Raw genomic sequence first — 14,345 nt, 5'->3', positions numbered from 1 at the left:
AAGTTCAGACCATTCTTGAAAAGGTTTGTAAACAATCTCTTTGTAGTTGAATCACAGCTGCCTAAACATAGAATCCATGGTAAGTTGGGACAGCCTGTACTGATGAAAGTCACAATGTAGCTGTCTCGCTTTCTTGGTTAAAACAGTTGTTGGTTTTGTAAAAGCAATGTTCTGCTGATAAGTTATTGATCAAAAAAGCTGAATCAGAGATTGTATTTCAAGTACCTGAGACCTTAGGAGAGATTCAGCTGGAATTGAACATATGCAAGATCTCACAAAAAACGTTCTTGGGATCTCAACAATAGTTCTTGTGATCATCATAAGAAAATTCCCTCATGTCCCTTCAGGGGCTCTGCATTAATCTGTTTGCAGGAACGGATTAATCTCATTTATCTCTCCACAACAACACTGTCAAGTGATCAATGACCAAACACAAGCTACATTACAACATATAACATACTTTCTTTGAAGTAGCAGTATTGAACTTCATTTAATGCACTGAAGTATTACCCAGTAAGTATTTTCTTTATGCTGCATTACAAGTGCTGCCTTCAATATGTCGGAGTATGGTTTTAAATATTGACTTTAGAAATGTACAGCTACAGAGATGCTTGCCAACAACATTTGGCCACAGGTTCAAATACAAATCACACATTATGTCCATTTTTGCAATACAGCTTTAAAATGATCTACTTGCACGTCTTCTCTAACCCATGTCTGGTGATTTTCTGATTAATGCATCATAACATTCAGCGTTACATTTTATCTATTTCAAATAATAGTAACACAAATTAACATTGTTATAATGTTACCATGTTCACCCAGAGGCCTTTTTCATCTGGCATCATACTTTTGTTGGAGAAGTTCAAAGGCCAATATTGTACTACTATAATATTTCAGGAATGCAATCCACTATGGTATTTCAGGTTTCAGGTCAGCATCTCAAGAGAAAATAAACAGAGAAAATATAAAGGGACATGAGGCTTTATTCAAGGTCAATTGATGACAAGTAAGCTATTGTTTGACAACAATTTACATAAGCATATCACTAATTTCTGGCATAAATTCCTTTAAAATTGTATTACAAGATGGCACCATAAAGGCATTGTTAACTAAAAGCAATGCAAGTATTTTGTTGAATGCAAACGTAAGCTGCAGTATCTACTGTATGTAGCCAATGTTGTAGTTATTTTACTTCAAATATCTGCCAATTTGATAATAAATGCCACTGCTTGGGTACATCTGGTTACATTTTTTTTTTTTTTTTTACAAAATCCCAGCTAACACTACCATTAGCTAGCATAGGCTATTCTCTTCTCAATATTTATCACCACTTGCTGCAATCATCCATTCTCATGGCTTATCATATCACTGTTATGCAGGTGATCCAGCTCTTCCTGATATTCCAAAATGACACAACAATCTTAGCTCAACTCATCATGTCTTTTTGATATCTCAAAATGGATAAGGAATGTAACCTTCAGCTCAACCTGTCAAAGTCTGAGCTTCTTGTCATTCTAGTCAATCCCTTTGTACAACCCCAGTTAATTACCAAACCTGAATCAATTGAGCTCATGCCCAATTAGTTTTCCTGTAATCTGGGTGTCATGATTGATGGCAAGCAAACCTTTAAGGCTCATGTGGCCTTCTTTGCTCTGTCATGATGATTTAACCTTTATATAATCAGGAAGATCAGACTCTACCTGTCAGAGTATGCAACACAGCTCCTGGTAAAGGCTCTTTTAATGTTGTGCTTTGACCACTGCAATTTCTTACTGGCAGGCCTCCTTGCATGCACATTCAAACCTCTGCAAATTATCCAAAATGCAGCAGCCCAATTTGTCTTTAATTGACTCAAAACAATGCACAATCACTCCTCCATTTATTTCTCTCCACTGGCTCCCATTTGCCAATGGCATCAAATACAAAACCCTACTTCTTACTAAGAAAACAGCAACTTAACAGCTCCTGCCAGCCTGGAGCCCCTCATTCAGGTTTGCACTCCTGTTCACCTGCCACACACCTGCCAGCCAAAGACACATGACACTCTCATATCAACAGGGCCCTAAGTCAGTAGCCAGACTCTCCTCCTCTGTTGTCCCCCTGTAGTGGAATGAATTACCCCACTCTATTTGGCCTGCAGAGTCCCTTTCTACCTTTAGAAAGCTATAGACTCAGCTTTTCCATTAACACCTATGCATCTAAGCTAGTCTCCTATCCTCTTAGTCCCCATTGGTGTAATGAGTTACCCAACCACATTTGTATCTGCGGAGTCCTGTTCTGCAGAAATGAACTGAGAAAGTTATAGACCCACTGCATGTCAGCACCTGAGTCCAAATGTACTCGAAGCAGTGGCATTGCTTATGTTGTTGCCAAGCGGCAACCTTCCGGTCTTTGAAGCTGGCTCCGGAAGTATCGGAAGTCACATACAGCACAGATCATTACAGCAGAAATAAATATGTTTACAGCCTGGTACAAAAGACGAGTGTAGCCTGGATAGCTAATTTCTCGATCGGCTGGGGAGTGAATTTTTTCTAACGCAGCAATTTCGAAGTATTGAGATTACAAGTCTTTCAATGAGACGCACAGCTGACTGCGGGAACACTGTAGCTGTTGGCTAGGAGGCTCAAACCCCGCCTCTTACGTCACACTGGCTCGACAGCAGCAATATGGCTACCGCCGACAATTGGCCTCAAACAGTTCTTCAGAAACAGATGGGTGACGTCACGGATCCTACGTCCATATTTTACACAGTCTATGGTTGTTGCTTGTGTTGTACTTATTCTAAGACGTATGTGCTTTGGATAAAAGTGTCTCCGAAATTACATTTTTGCACAGTAACCACTTATTGCTGTGCAGTACCACTTGTTGATTTTTAAAATCTGATAGAGCGGGGAACAGATGGCAGCAATTACTGTGTAAAGGGACAAACATGACCTTCAAAGATGCCAAAATAACAGCAGGTTGAGGCAGGTTGACTTTGTTACTTTGGCAGAAAATCGAAAGGAAAAATAATGTTTTCTGCCTTCTTATGCTATGTCCTGGAGTTGCCAAATAATTCTTGTCAAATGTACAAATGACAGTAACATTTGATCACCAGTCATCTTTGGGTGGGAGGGAAATCAAATCAAAATTGCATCAGCATCTGGAAAGTGCTGGACTGGTGAATTAATTTGATTCTGATTATTAAGTGGGTGTTTAAAATTTCATGCTCTCTAGTCTGGTGTTGAAAATTGTTTTGCAAATTTGCAGTGCTGTCATTGCAACAACAGAAATTGTGCTGAATATGATGTGAATGATAATTTATTTTTGAATTATTATCACAAGAAATTCCTATGATCCCTGATTCATCACTGATGACTAACAACTTGGATCCATCTTATAAGAACAAGTAAAAAATTGCTTGAAACGTCCTTACAGAAGCATGAATATAACAATTAGAGATTCAATCACATATTCAGTCTTTCACAGATACATTTCCCTGTCATGCAGTGGTTAATGATGATGAAAGGAAGTGTGGAGAATGTCAGGACATGTGAACTAATTTCTTACTGCTTTCTTTTAAGTAATTCAGTATTTCCTGACATGTATGTAATATCAAATCTGTAGTTATTACCATTATTACCACTGTTTTGATATGTCCCTCAAGTTTGTTGCCAGTGTCAGTATATTTTGACAGCTAACTAAAATCCACAATGAAATCTGATGAGACACTTTGCAAATTTGAATTTTGATTGATCTTGATGTAATGAATCATTTATCAATCTGGATGTACTTGAGCATTAATATTTAACGGGATAGTTCAGTGTGGTTTTTTTGAGTGGGGTTGAATGAGGTACTTATCAAAACTATGTGCATTACCCACAAGTGAAGCTGGACACCGTGGCTCTTTTGTTGAGAAACCAGGCAGAGACACAGAAGCTACGCTGTCAACATCTGCAGTCGGTGCACATGTTACCACATTGAGCTAATAGCTAAATAAAGTTCTTAGCTAATTTCAAGAAAGTCCAACCAACACTTTACTGTTGGTGTAGGTAGTAGTAAATATACACTACATTTGCACATGTTTCAGCACTTTATTTGCTATCAGAAACCCAAGATTACATTAATGTAACGTAATTCATTTCAAATGTAACACATACATGATCCCTTGCCTTCAGCGTGGCATTTTGAAATATACTGATATTTGATTGATGCCATGCCTGCATGTTAAATATTACTACAAACAAAAACAGGTTAGCCTAGCATAGCACAACAACTGAAAGCAGGCGGGAACAGCTGACAGTGCATCAGAGATGATTCACATTTACCTTAAGATCATTTTCGCTTACTTGTTTAAGGCTCAAGGTTTACAAATATTTATATTCAATTGCATTTAAATATTTTTTCACTTGATTTTCCCCAGATTTTATTCTATACTACAGTTTTCTGAGAAGACTGCTGAAGACTATGTCCACTAACTCACAATGACCTGCACATAGTTATGATGAAACGACAGTATTATGATTACATCTGAATGGGTTTTTAATCAAGTCTTCACCAACAGAAACACATCCTTACACTATGACATAAGTTTGACCCAGAGCCATTATACTCACTTTACAAGATGTTCCTTTCCAACAGAGGAACGAGATGTGGCTCATGCAGTTACTAATATGAAACATCCCTCTGGGCTCCAGAAGTTAATCATTTAAATGCATTTGAGAAATTCAAGTTGTCCCCCTTTTCCCTGCAGGTTTCCAAAGAAGCTTTTGTGAAGACTTCAAAAGGTTTCATTAGCTCCTATCAGTGAGTGTAACGTGTTTTTTTGCTGAGCCGCTGGATCTGACCTGGGTCAATGGTGGTTAGGGAGTTAACAACTGCTGACGATGACAATGATCATAAATGGACAGATTGGCATCTAAATGGTAATTTTATCTGGCACTCAAGAACAACATATGTATTATATAGTATGTTGTGCATAAAGCAACATTGTATACATCTAGTCTATGTTTATGCAGAAAAAGAGGGCCTGTATTAACTAATATTCTTTGTATAAAAATGAATTTACAAGGGTTATTACTAAATTGTTTTTCCTCTTTTTATTTGAACAGGATTTGCTTTTGCGTAATAGTACCGAAATCCTGCTGCAAGTCTTATTAGTTAAAAACTAACAAGGGTTTGAAAATCAATTACATCTGGGCTGGCAGTCTTGCATACCCACATCTGTACTGGCATGAAATCCCAGGCATTATTTGGGGAAAAAACCTTCATATTTCTAAACGACATACTTTGTATCAGTAACAACAGTAGCTGAAATGCCTCTGAATTAAGATGCCTGGATGACTAACCCAGATGAGTGCACCTCTTTAACTCTAATGATGTCTAATGCTGCCTGTAATTACAATCTGAGCTAGCAAATCACTTTAAACTTTTTATTTATTTATTTATTTTTAAACTTCTTGTGGTAGTGCCGTAATCTATTGGTTGTGGTCAGGGAGGCAGACTGAGTGCCTATATTTCAAGAGAAAGCTAAAAGCTGTCTTTCTTTTTTTCCCCCTATCAAAGTTGTAATTTGGGCTAATCTAATTGGATTAATTGCTCAACAGCCCCTATGTAGTTATGCTCCTGAAGGCTCAGACTGCCAAGAGGCTAAATACATGAAGCTCCTGCAATCTTCTAGTCTACGTTAATTTGTCTTACTATCTGCTGCTTTTGGCCAGCTTGACTCCTGCTGATGCTATTATTATGATTATGAGTCATATTTTCATTACTATCATGCTTGTATTGATATTTTAGTCATGTCATGATTATGACTAAGTTTTCCATAATTTTCATAAAGGAGTGGGCACTGTTTCTGACCTTTTTATTTACAGTCTATGTTTCTGACATATTCAATAATCAGATCAGTCTATTATTATCATAAGCACACTTTATGTTACTATCAATCAATCAGACTTTATTTATAAAGCGCTTTTCATACAATGAAATGTAACACAAAGTGCTGTACATAAAAACAACCTAAAATAGAATAAATCAAGAAAAGATCCCATCCCCAGCCCGACCCCAAACCCACCCCACAATCCTAAGGTTAAGAACACAAAATGCAGCAATAGTAATAAAAACAATAAAATAAAATAAATAAATAAAAAATAAAAAGAAGTTGCTGAACGAACTGAGGAAACGCTCTCATGATATCTTAATGACGAAACCTGGAGGTAAAATAAGATGTTAAAACTCAAAACCGGAAATTTAAAATCACCAAAGTAAAATACATTTCTAAGACAATAAAAGACTAAAATATTAAACCATTAAAATAACTTAAGATTCTCGACTTAAAATAAACAAATAAGTACATAAATAAATAAAGTAGAATAAAAGTGACTAAATTGGAAATAGATAATAAATAAATAAATAAATGATACTATAAGTCCTCCATCAGTGGCAAAAGCTTGTGTTGGCCTGTCCTCTCGTCAAATGATGAAGTAATGATGATTAGTTTTGATTGAAAATATAAAAAAAATACTTAAAATTTGGAAGAACAGGACACAAAGCATCACCAGATAAGCCACAACGTTTTCTTTGTTTGCAAGAAGTTTTTTTTTCTTTGCATCAGGCAACATTTATTCAATGCCAACAATGAACAGCAGATGGAGTAACGTGTGGAAAAAGTGTCTGGACTACCCAATACTAATCTAGAGAAAAAGACAATGGCAACACCGAGTGATTGTGGGTAATGGTGTCCTTTAACACACATGCCTCTCTTACGATACCACTGTCGACAACTACATATCCCATATGTCTTCACAACTCACAGTCGATTTTGGATGTTGTGATCCGCAAAGACTTGCAGGTGAGAGAGGAAATCTAGCAGCTTTTATAACTTCAAGCTGATATATTTCTATTTTACAATACAGATTTTCTATCGTTTAATACGGAATGATTGGCTTCAATTGTTGACCTTGTTACGTTATGTTGTTACATTGTTATGTTATGTATCCTTAGCGTCCACTATTCTCCAAATAAGCGTGGAAGCCTATAAAGTACTTAGATCTGTGTGTTTCACGTAACAACACTTCTTGTAATTTGTGGCTCTGCTGATGATCATTAAACACAAGGTTGATATATTGTTGTGTAACTGATATTATGGGCTAATTGTTTGATACGTAGCTGATACACTAGCTTAAACTTACTTAAAGCTCTAAGGGGACATGTGCATCCTTGGTTCCTTAGTTTTTTGGCTCACTTAAAAAAGCCTGTATTTTTTGTTGGTCCAAATGAACTGCAAGCACAGTTTGGGTATCTATTTAGCTGACATTTTCAGTGACCTTACTAACCAGCTTAAAACACATTTTTTCCCATGCCATTCATAATCAAGTGAACAGGGAACAGCAAAGTGATGAGGACATCCTGCCTTCAGTTTTCAGAGACAGTGTAAAGATTTGAAGTTCTATTTGACAGGCATAAAACTCTTGACAAAAAATATTTTTAAAGCCTCAGGGAACAATACATATGAATCCGTTTATGGACTCTTCTTTTTAATTGTCTAACTTTAAACATTTTCCAAACCATCCTTCCCTCCTCTGAGTAGATGCACTCAGAGAGGCATGGGGAATGTCAGGTATGCTGACCTAACTATGTCTTGCATTATCTGACAGAAACAGTGGATGATGGATTTTCCAGAAGACTTCAACCAGCTGGAGCTCCTGAATACACATGGGCACCTGATCCCTCGAGGGGCAAGCAGCCTATGGACAGGAAGCAAGGATGAGGATGAAGACGATGAAGAGGAAGAGGGGGAGCACAGTGAGGAGTGGTACCTAGAAAAGAAGAAACTCTCAAAGACAAACCTACTGAGCTCTTTTTGTGGGCAGCGGAAAACAATCGAGTAAGTGATGTTTTGTTCTGACACAAATCTCAGAACTTGACATGTGCTTTGTAATAAAGGACATTGACAATGCAGCTACAGGATCAAACCATGCAGCTTATTTTTTTTCAGCAGTCTCACCTTTGGTGCTCTATTGTCCACATTGACATTTTCACTCCCTCTCTGTGCCACAAAATATGAAAAGCAACATAAAAATAACAATCAGAATATCCAGGACTGCAATTACATGAAGTTCAGCATAATATTATTGGGTGCACAAGGTCGGCACTCAATGTAGCTTGTAAAGAGAGAGACACAATGGTGCCCAGAATCAGGACAATGACCTGGACACACAATATTATGAATATGTAAATTATTGGTTGTGACAATGATAAGACAAAGTTGGACCAAAGGAAATTAATACACTGAGTTTTTGAAGCTGATGTCAATTGGAATTCCTTAACAGCAGATGAGAGTTTATGATCAAATAACAGATTCAAAGATGCAGTAAGATACATTATTAGTGGCGTAATTTCAGTCCATAATTTAACTACTTGGTAATCTGTTGTGGACAAACGATGTCATAGTTACACTGATACTTAAGTCTATAGACATAACTATTTTATCAGTCTGGTGCTGTGCTAATAGGTGATTAACATCCCAAGCACAAAGTAGATACAAAAAAACATGCGAGTTGATCTGATTTCGGGGTCCATTAGCATTTTACAGAGGAGTGAACCTGTCATACTAATACTATGCCAAGTTGTATCCCCACTGTCTGTAAACACCTCCCTCACACACATCAATGTTATACTGTTTTTAGCAAAGACAGACCGACTACATGCAATACCTGTTGGACTGTCAGTTGGATACCTTGTCTTCCTCCTGTTTTAAGTATTATCAGTTTATACGATTCAGTGAAGAGCCACTGGAGACTAATAACTGCATTTGATAGAGTAGCTGCCATGAATTGCTGATTCAAAATAACATTACCAGAGTTGCCTTATTAGATTCTTTACACAGTCAATTTTGCATAGATAATTATTCAATAAACAAGTCACAAATCAAATCCATTCATTTTCTTTACACCTTGGGTTTTTTCATGAACAGGACTTAACAGGTAGATGTTAACCCACATGCCTCTTCAGAGCCCAGTGTGACATGTTCAAGTGTCTTTTCTTTTCTCCCTGACCAACGGTCCATTACCGACCACTACAGTTAAACAAAACTGAGAACAGCTGTATTTGTTCATATTGGTGAACAGTGTTTTGATCTGGCTAGATCACCAGGTTATGCTCTGAGTTTCAGCTTTAAATAGGCCGAAAAGTGCTGTCCTTTCACTAACTATCACCTAATAATGTTATTTAAGGGGAGTTGAGATCATCAGCTGAAGTATGATGTATATGCTCTATATTTAATTGAAATAGAAACACCTGGCAGAACATCCACCAATTCATTAGCCTAATTTGTAACAGGATAGTTATTTGACTGGGTATATGAAGGACACTCCAGAGAGGCTGAGTCTTTCAGGAGTAAAGATGGAACTAGGTTATCTGCTCTGTAAGGGACTGCTTGAGAAAATAGATTAAAAATTTCAAAATAATGTTCCTTTGTACAAAGTAGCAAAGAATCTGTGAATTTCTTCATCATCTTTTAGAATTGGGTTTATATTTTGGGGGAGTTGCATTGCAATTTTCCACTGGGATACTCTCAAAATATGGCTTACTCATGCTGTTGCCTTGCCTATAACTTAAAGGTATAAAACTTAATTTCTTTAAGTGGATTAAAAAAAACAGACAGCAGAGGATTACTGATACTAAGTATTATTTAATATTTTCATGATTTTAAATTTTTACAGTTTCTATTTTATACATTAGGACTAGTTTGCTAGTCATGATTACTACCTTGCAGCCTGTAAATGTAGTCTCATTCAGCTCGGAGGGGAGCTTAGCGGTGTGTATATAATTAATAAAGCTTATTCCTGGAGGCTACAGACAGAAACCCTGCATTGCAAACAGGGCATTTCAAGTTTGCATAACATGGATCACATCTGCCAGGGAAGTTCAACTAAGCAGTGTTGAAATTGAGGGTTGTTTTTTTCTGTTTTTTCTGTTTGTATACTTGGGACCTGAATTCAGATTCACTAAGGCTCTTCTCAATGTTTTTATATGTCTCTTTCAAGAACATCACATTAATGGAGGTGCAAAACTAAATAGGAGCACTCTACAATAAGGGAGAGCATTTGAGTACCTTTTCCATTTTCGCTAAGCAATAAGGACCCTTTGTGAAATATTTGATTAGTCTGTAATGTTTGTCGTAATGTAACGTTTGGATGCTTTTCAACTCAGGGCTATCATTTCAAGTCAACATAGGTATTACACTTTACTCTCCATACAGAGGAATACAGTGATACTAATCAGCAAGTCTAATGAGATAGATGAAACTAGACAACCAACGAGTTTTTTTTAAAGAGCAGACAAATCAGTCTGAACTGAAGGCTGAAAGCTGTTGCAGGGTTTAAATCAACACGGCAATAGGCAATTATTCAACCTAAAATAGTAAAGCATGTCTTTAAGAGATTTCCCTGTAGTCTTGATGCTCAGTCTTCCTGTTGTTTTCCTCCAGCTTTCTAAGGTCCAGAGCCTGTTGACTGCTGATCCCTCACTTGTGCACTGCTGTGATGAGGATGCTTACACTCCACTGCATCGTGCAGCATACAGTGGCCATGTCGATGTGGTTGCTGCACTGCTTACCGCTGGTTCAAAGGTTAACCCTCGCACTATAGACGGCTGGACACCCCTTCACAGCGCCTGCCGCTGGAGCCGTGTCACTGTAGCAAGCCTTCTCCTGCAGCAAGGAGCAGAGCTGAATGCTCAGACCAATGGTGGGCTCACGCCACTACACCTGGCCGCCTCCCACGCCAGCTCTGTAAAAACAGACTCTGCAAACACGTTGGAGCTCCTCTTATCACATCGACACTTGAAGCCTAACCTCCGCAGCAGCAGTGGAGAGACGGCCAGTGAGATCGCCCGTCGTAGTGGACCTCATTACTTCCTGTTTGAGATGGTAGAAGACTGTGTGAGTGTAGTGACAAGCTCCTGAACAAAAACAGGTGTACACACATATTTATGTCTTTTGTGCATCCATGATTGTACTTCCCTGTACTTGCAGGCATTATGAACATGAAGAAGATTAATGTTTATTTCACAGATGTTGTCTATGGAGAATCTGCAGTCTGGAGGGTTATGTTTGTTGACATTCATTATGTGAATCTATAAGCTGTAAATGTATAAAAAATGACCCTGATCACAATACGAGCGGAATGTAAAGATATCCTCACATTGACAAGATTTCCTGTCTCCAATTACAAGTTGTATGTAGTCATGTTCTCAAGGCAATGTGTGTTGGGATGAATGTTGTCTTTGAAACATTTGTTTCTGTCTCTTTTTTTGAAAAACAGGAGAGGGCACTTTCTACATGACCCCAAGCCTTTCTGTGAGCACAATATTGCAGGTTGTTTCTTTAAATTGACAAGAGGATTTGAAATGCAGACAATTTTTTCAGGTAGCTTGATGTTGAGAAACCAATTGTAAAACGTAGTTCATCTTAAAGGGTTAAAGAGAAGCCATTATTTTCTTCTGTCTGCTTGTTAAAATGGTTTAATCTTAAATCAGTCATGCTGCTGGACCTACCTTATGCTAGACCTCCCCAAGTTTTTATTAATTCCGTGTCGACCCTTTTAACCCTTTGCACCCCAGGTGCTATTCAAGCGGCAACCTCCGGTCTAAAAATATGAGTCCAATGCGGAAGTGCTAAAACTGCAGTTCACGAGAATCCGCTTGAGGCTGGCTCCGGAAGTACTGGAAACCACTTACACACCAATTCTAAAAAGCTGATCTTTACAGCAGAAATAAACACGTTTACTGCCTGGTACAAAGACGAGTGTAGTCTGGATAGCTCATTTCTCGATCGGCACACACTGTACGGGGGTGAATTTTTTTCTAACGCGGCAATTTCGAAGATATTTAGATTACGAGTCTTCCAATGAGAGGCACAGCTGCCTGCGGGAACACTGTAGCTGTTGGCTAGGAGGCTGAAAGCCCGCCTCTTTACAACATAATCGCTAGACGGCAGCAATATGGCTGCCGCCGCCGATTGGCCTCACAACAGCTCTTCAGAACAGATGGGTGAAGTCGCGGATACTACGTCCATGTTTTATACAGTCTATGGTGCTATTACAGTTCTCAGTTTTGCATCTAATTTTTTACCACTTTTCAGATGACTACAAGATTTGAATAGCCATCTTTTTGTTTAAGTAATGATACATTTGGGCAAGAATTCTCACATCATATTTAGCTGCCATGTCACACTCACCACCTGCTAAACCTCTGAAAGGTTCACTTGTCTCACATGAGAGTTGATGGTTGTCAAAGGCAATCTTGTTACAAAAGAAAACTTCAAAAGTATGCTTATGTGTTCTCAGACGAATGACACAAGGTCTTAAAGAGTTAAATAATAGTACCACATTCTCCCCTGATTCTCCCTGCACGTTGCACACTTACTTGTGTTTTTGCAGCAGGAGCTCTCAGGATTAAGTCCAGGTAATTTTCCAGCAAGTTCATAACTGCTCGTAAACCAAAGTTCGGGCTTGCCTGTTTTGACCCTTACACTTGAAACAGTGTACGTTTCACACTTAGTGAGGATTAGATTAACCTGAATGAAACTTTCAATTTGGTCCATGTCATACATTTGATACAATGCCACATGTATTACAGATTTGTAATGCACTTCAGTTTGTGGTATGCTGATATTGTGAGCAGTTGGTGTATAAAAATAGCTGTTTGATGTTTTCCAAGAACAAAACCAGTTGAGGTTTTTCTTCAAAGCTGTCCTTGATTCAGAGCTAATTTTGAGTAGAATAAAAAAATCATTAAAATGTCAATTTTTTTTAACCTTATTTTAATAATGCTCCATCAGCTGTCAATGTTATAAACAAAGCTACAGTCTAACTTTACAGCTATTATTTTATCAATTTCTTCCACAAACTGAAACTTGCACATCTTAAAGTCATCTTGGATCTGTTACTCTTAAAGTATGAAGCAAAGAAGAGCAGGTAACTATGACATTTTCCCTTCTGTACACTGACTGACTGACGGACTCAGAAAACCATATAATGCGGATGTCAGTACAGAGTGATGAATATGATTTCAGTCCTGTCTTCAATGATTCTGCTCAGTTATAAGATAAGAGCCACTATTCTGTAGGGCGAACAGGAATTGTCAATTGGTTGTCATGTCGATTACAGAATGGAATGAACCTGTAACACTCAGCCCATATCTTTCTTCTGTTTCTCATTTTGCTGGGGTTACATCTATTATCTCAATCGCAGCACAACATGTTGTGGTTTTTTTCCCCAATGGCTCTGCCCACAGACAAAGGTCTCAGTGAGCATTGACTCTTCTATGAAGGTAAAGTCTACGGCTGTTGAAGGGCTCAGAGACAGGAAGGGAAGGCAGCACTTTTGAGTTGCTTTTCCACAAAGAAGTTCAAAGGGTCTTTTTGAATCATCCCACTTGAACTGGCAATTAACCTTCTATGCTTCAATTTCCACTGCATCTACATATTTATTGCTGTTCTAAGCTGAATGTCATAGCAATAACATATTAAAATCTTAGTTTCAGACCTTTTTTCACTTTTCTAGTTTTTCAAGGTCTGACATAATAGCCTGTCCAACTTCTCTGAGTCTTTCGAAAACCAGCTGTTTGTGATATAATACATTGCTAGATGACTGCAGATGGGTCCAAGATTTTATTTTGGCTGATTGTATTCTGCTTTTTTTACTCTGCACACAGACTGCTTTTCTGCCTGCTATTATGGAAGTGGACTAAATACAAAAGGTAACATGATAACAACAAGCAGGTCCTGCACTTACAGATTCTGCATTCAAATGTAAGTCAAGTCACTCAGGACAGCCAGATTTTTGAATTTATCTCATGTAGCTCTCCCCAGAGGTGTGGTGTGTGATATCAAAATGCTTCTTTAAATAAAAAGTCTTTAGAAATGTTCTTAATAGAAGCCAGCAAGCTCAGTGCAATATGCAGTCACAACCTCAGAGACTATATGGCTTTCAGACAAAAGGGATATAAGATAATACAAGATCTTAGAGTAATGGGAAGAATAGACATACATCTCCTTGCAGACTTGAAGTATGCCTATTCATCCACCCTCTTTTTATCTCTGCAGGCCTCCAGGCTTCTTTTGTTTAATGTCACTAAACCGCATACAAGAAGTACATTTTAATTTGACATAACGTGGCATAGAACTGAAAGGAAGACTGTACAGAGAACTTCCAACAAAAGAGTAAATGTGATCAGAAAATAAACTAGAGATTAGGCAAATTTTACATCAAGCTCCTCACTCAGGCCTGGACACCTCATGGCCCTCAGCTTGATGTTCTACAAGCTTCAAATCGACATCTTTTTCTTCAGTTTGTTTCATC

At 38.0% G+C, this 14,345-nt stretch overlaps 1 protein-coding gene across 1 annotated transcript; it reads left to right on the top strand.

Moving 5' to 3' along the window:
* The first annotated feature begins 6,576 nt into the window (after positions 1-6,576).
* On the top strand, positions 6,577-11,276 carry LOC117816473 (ankyrin repeat domain-containing protein 49-like). Its single transcript, XM_034688759.1, is given in 4 exon segments — positions 6,577-6,832; positions 7,638-7,797; positions 7,800-7,867; positions 10,472-11,276. Coding segments are annotated over 4 exon segments (822 nt in total). The 5' UTR covers positions 6,577-6,715; the 3' UTR covers positions 10,949-11,276.
* The last annotated feature ends 3,069 nt before the right edge of the window (positions 11,277-14,345 follow it).

Source organism: Notolabrus celidotus, chromosome 7, assembly GCF_009762535.1.
Source record: "Notolabrus celidotus isolate fNotCel1 chromosome 7, fNotCel1.pri, whole genome shotgun sequence".
Classification (NCBI taxonomy): domain Eukaryota; kingdom Metazoa; phylum Chordata; class Actinopteri; order Labriformes; family Labridae; genus Notolabrus; species Notolabrus celidotus.
This window is presented reverse-complemented; position numbering and strand designations above follow the sequence as displayed.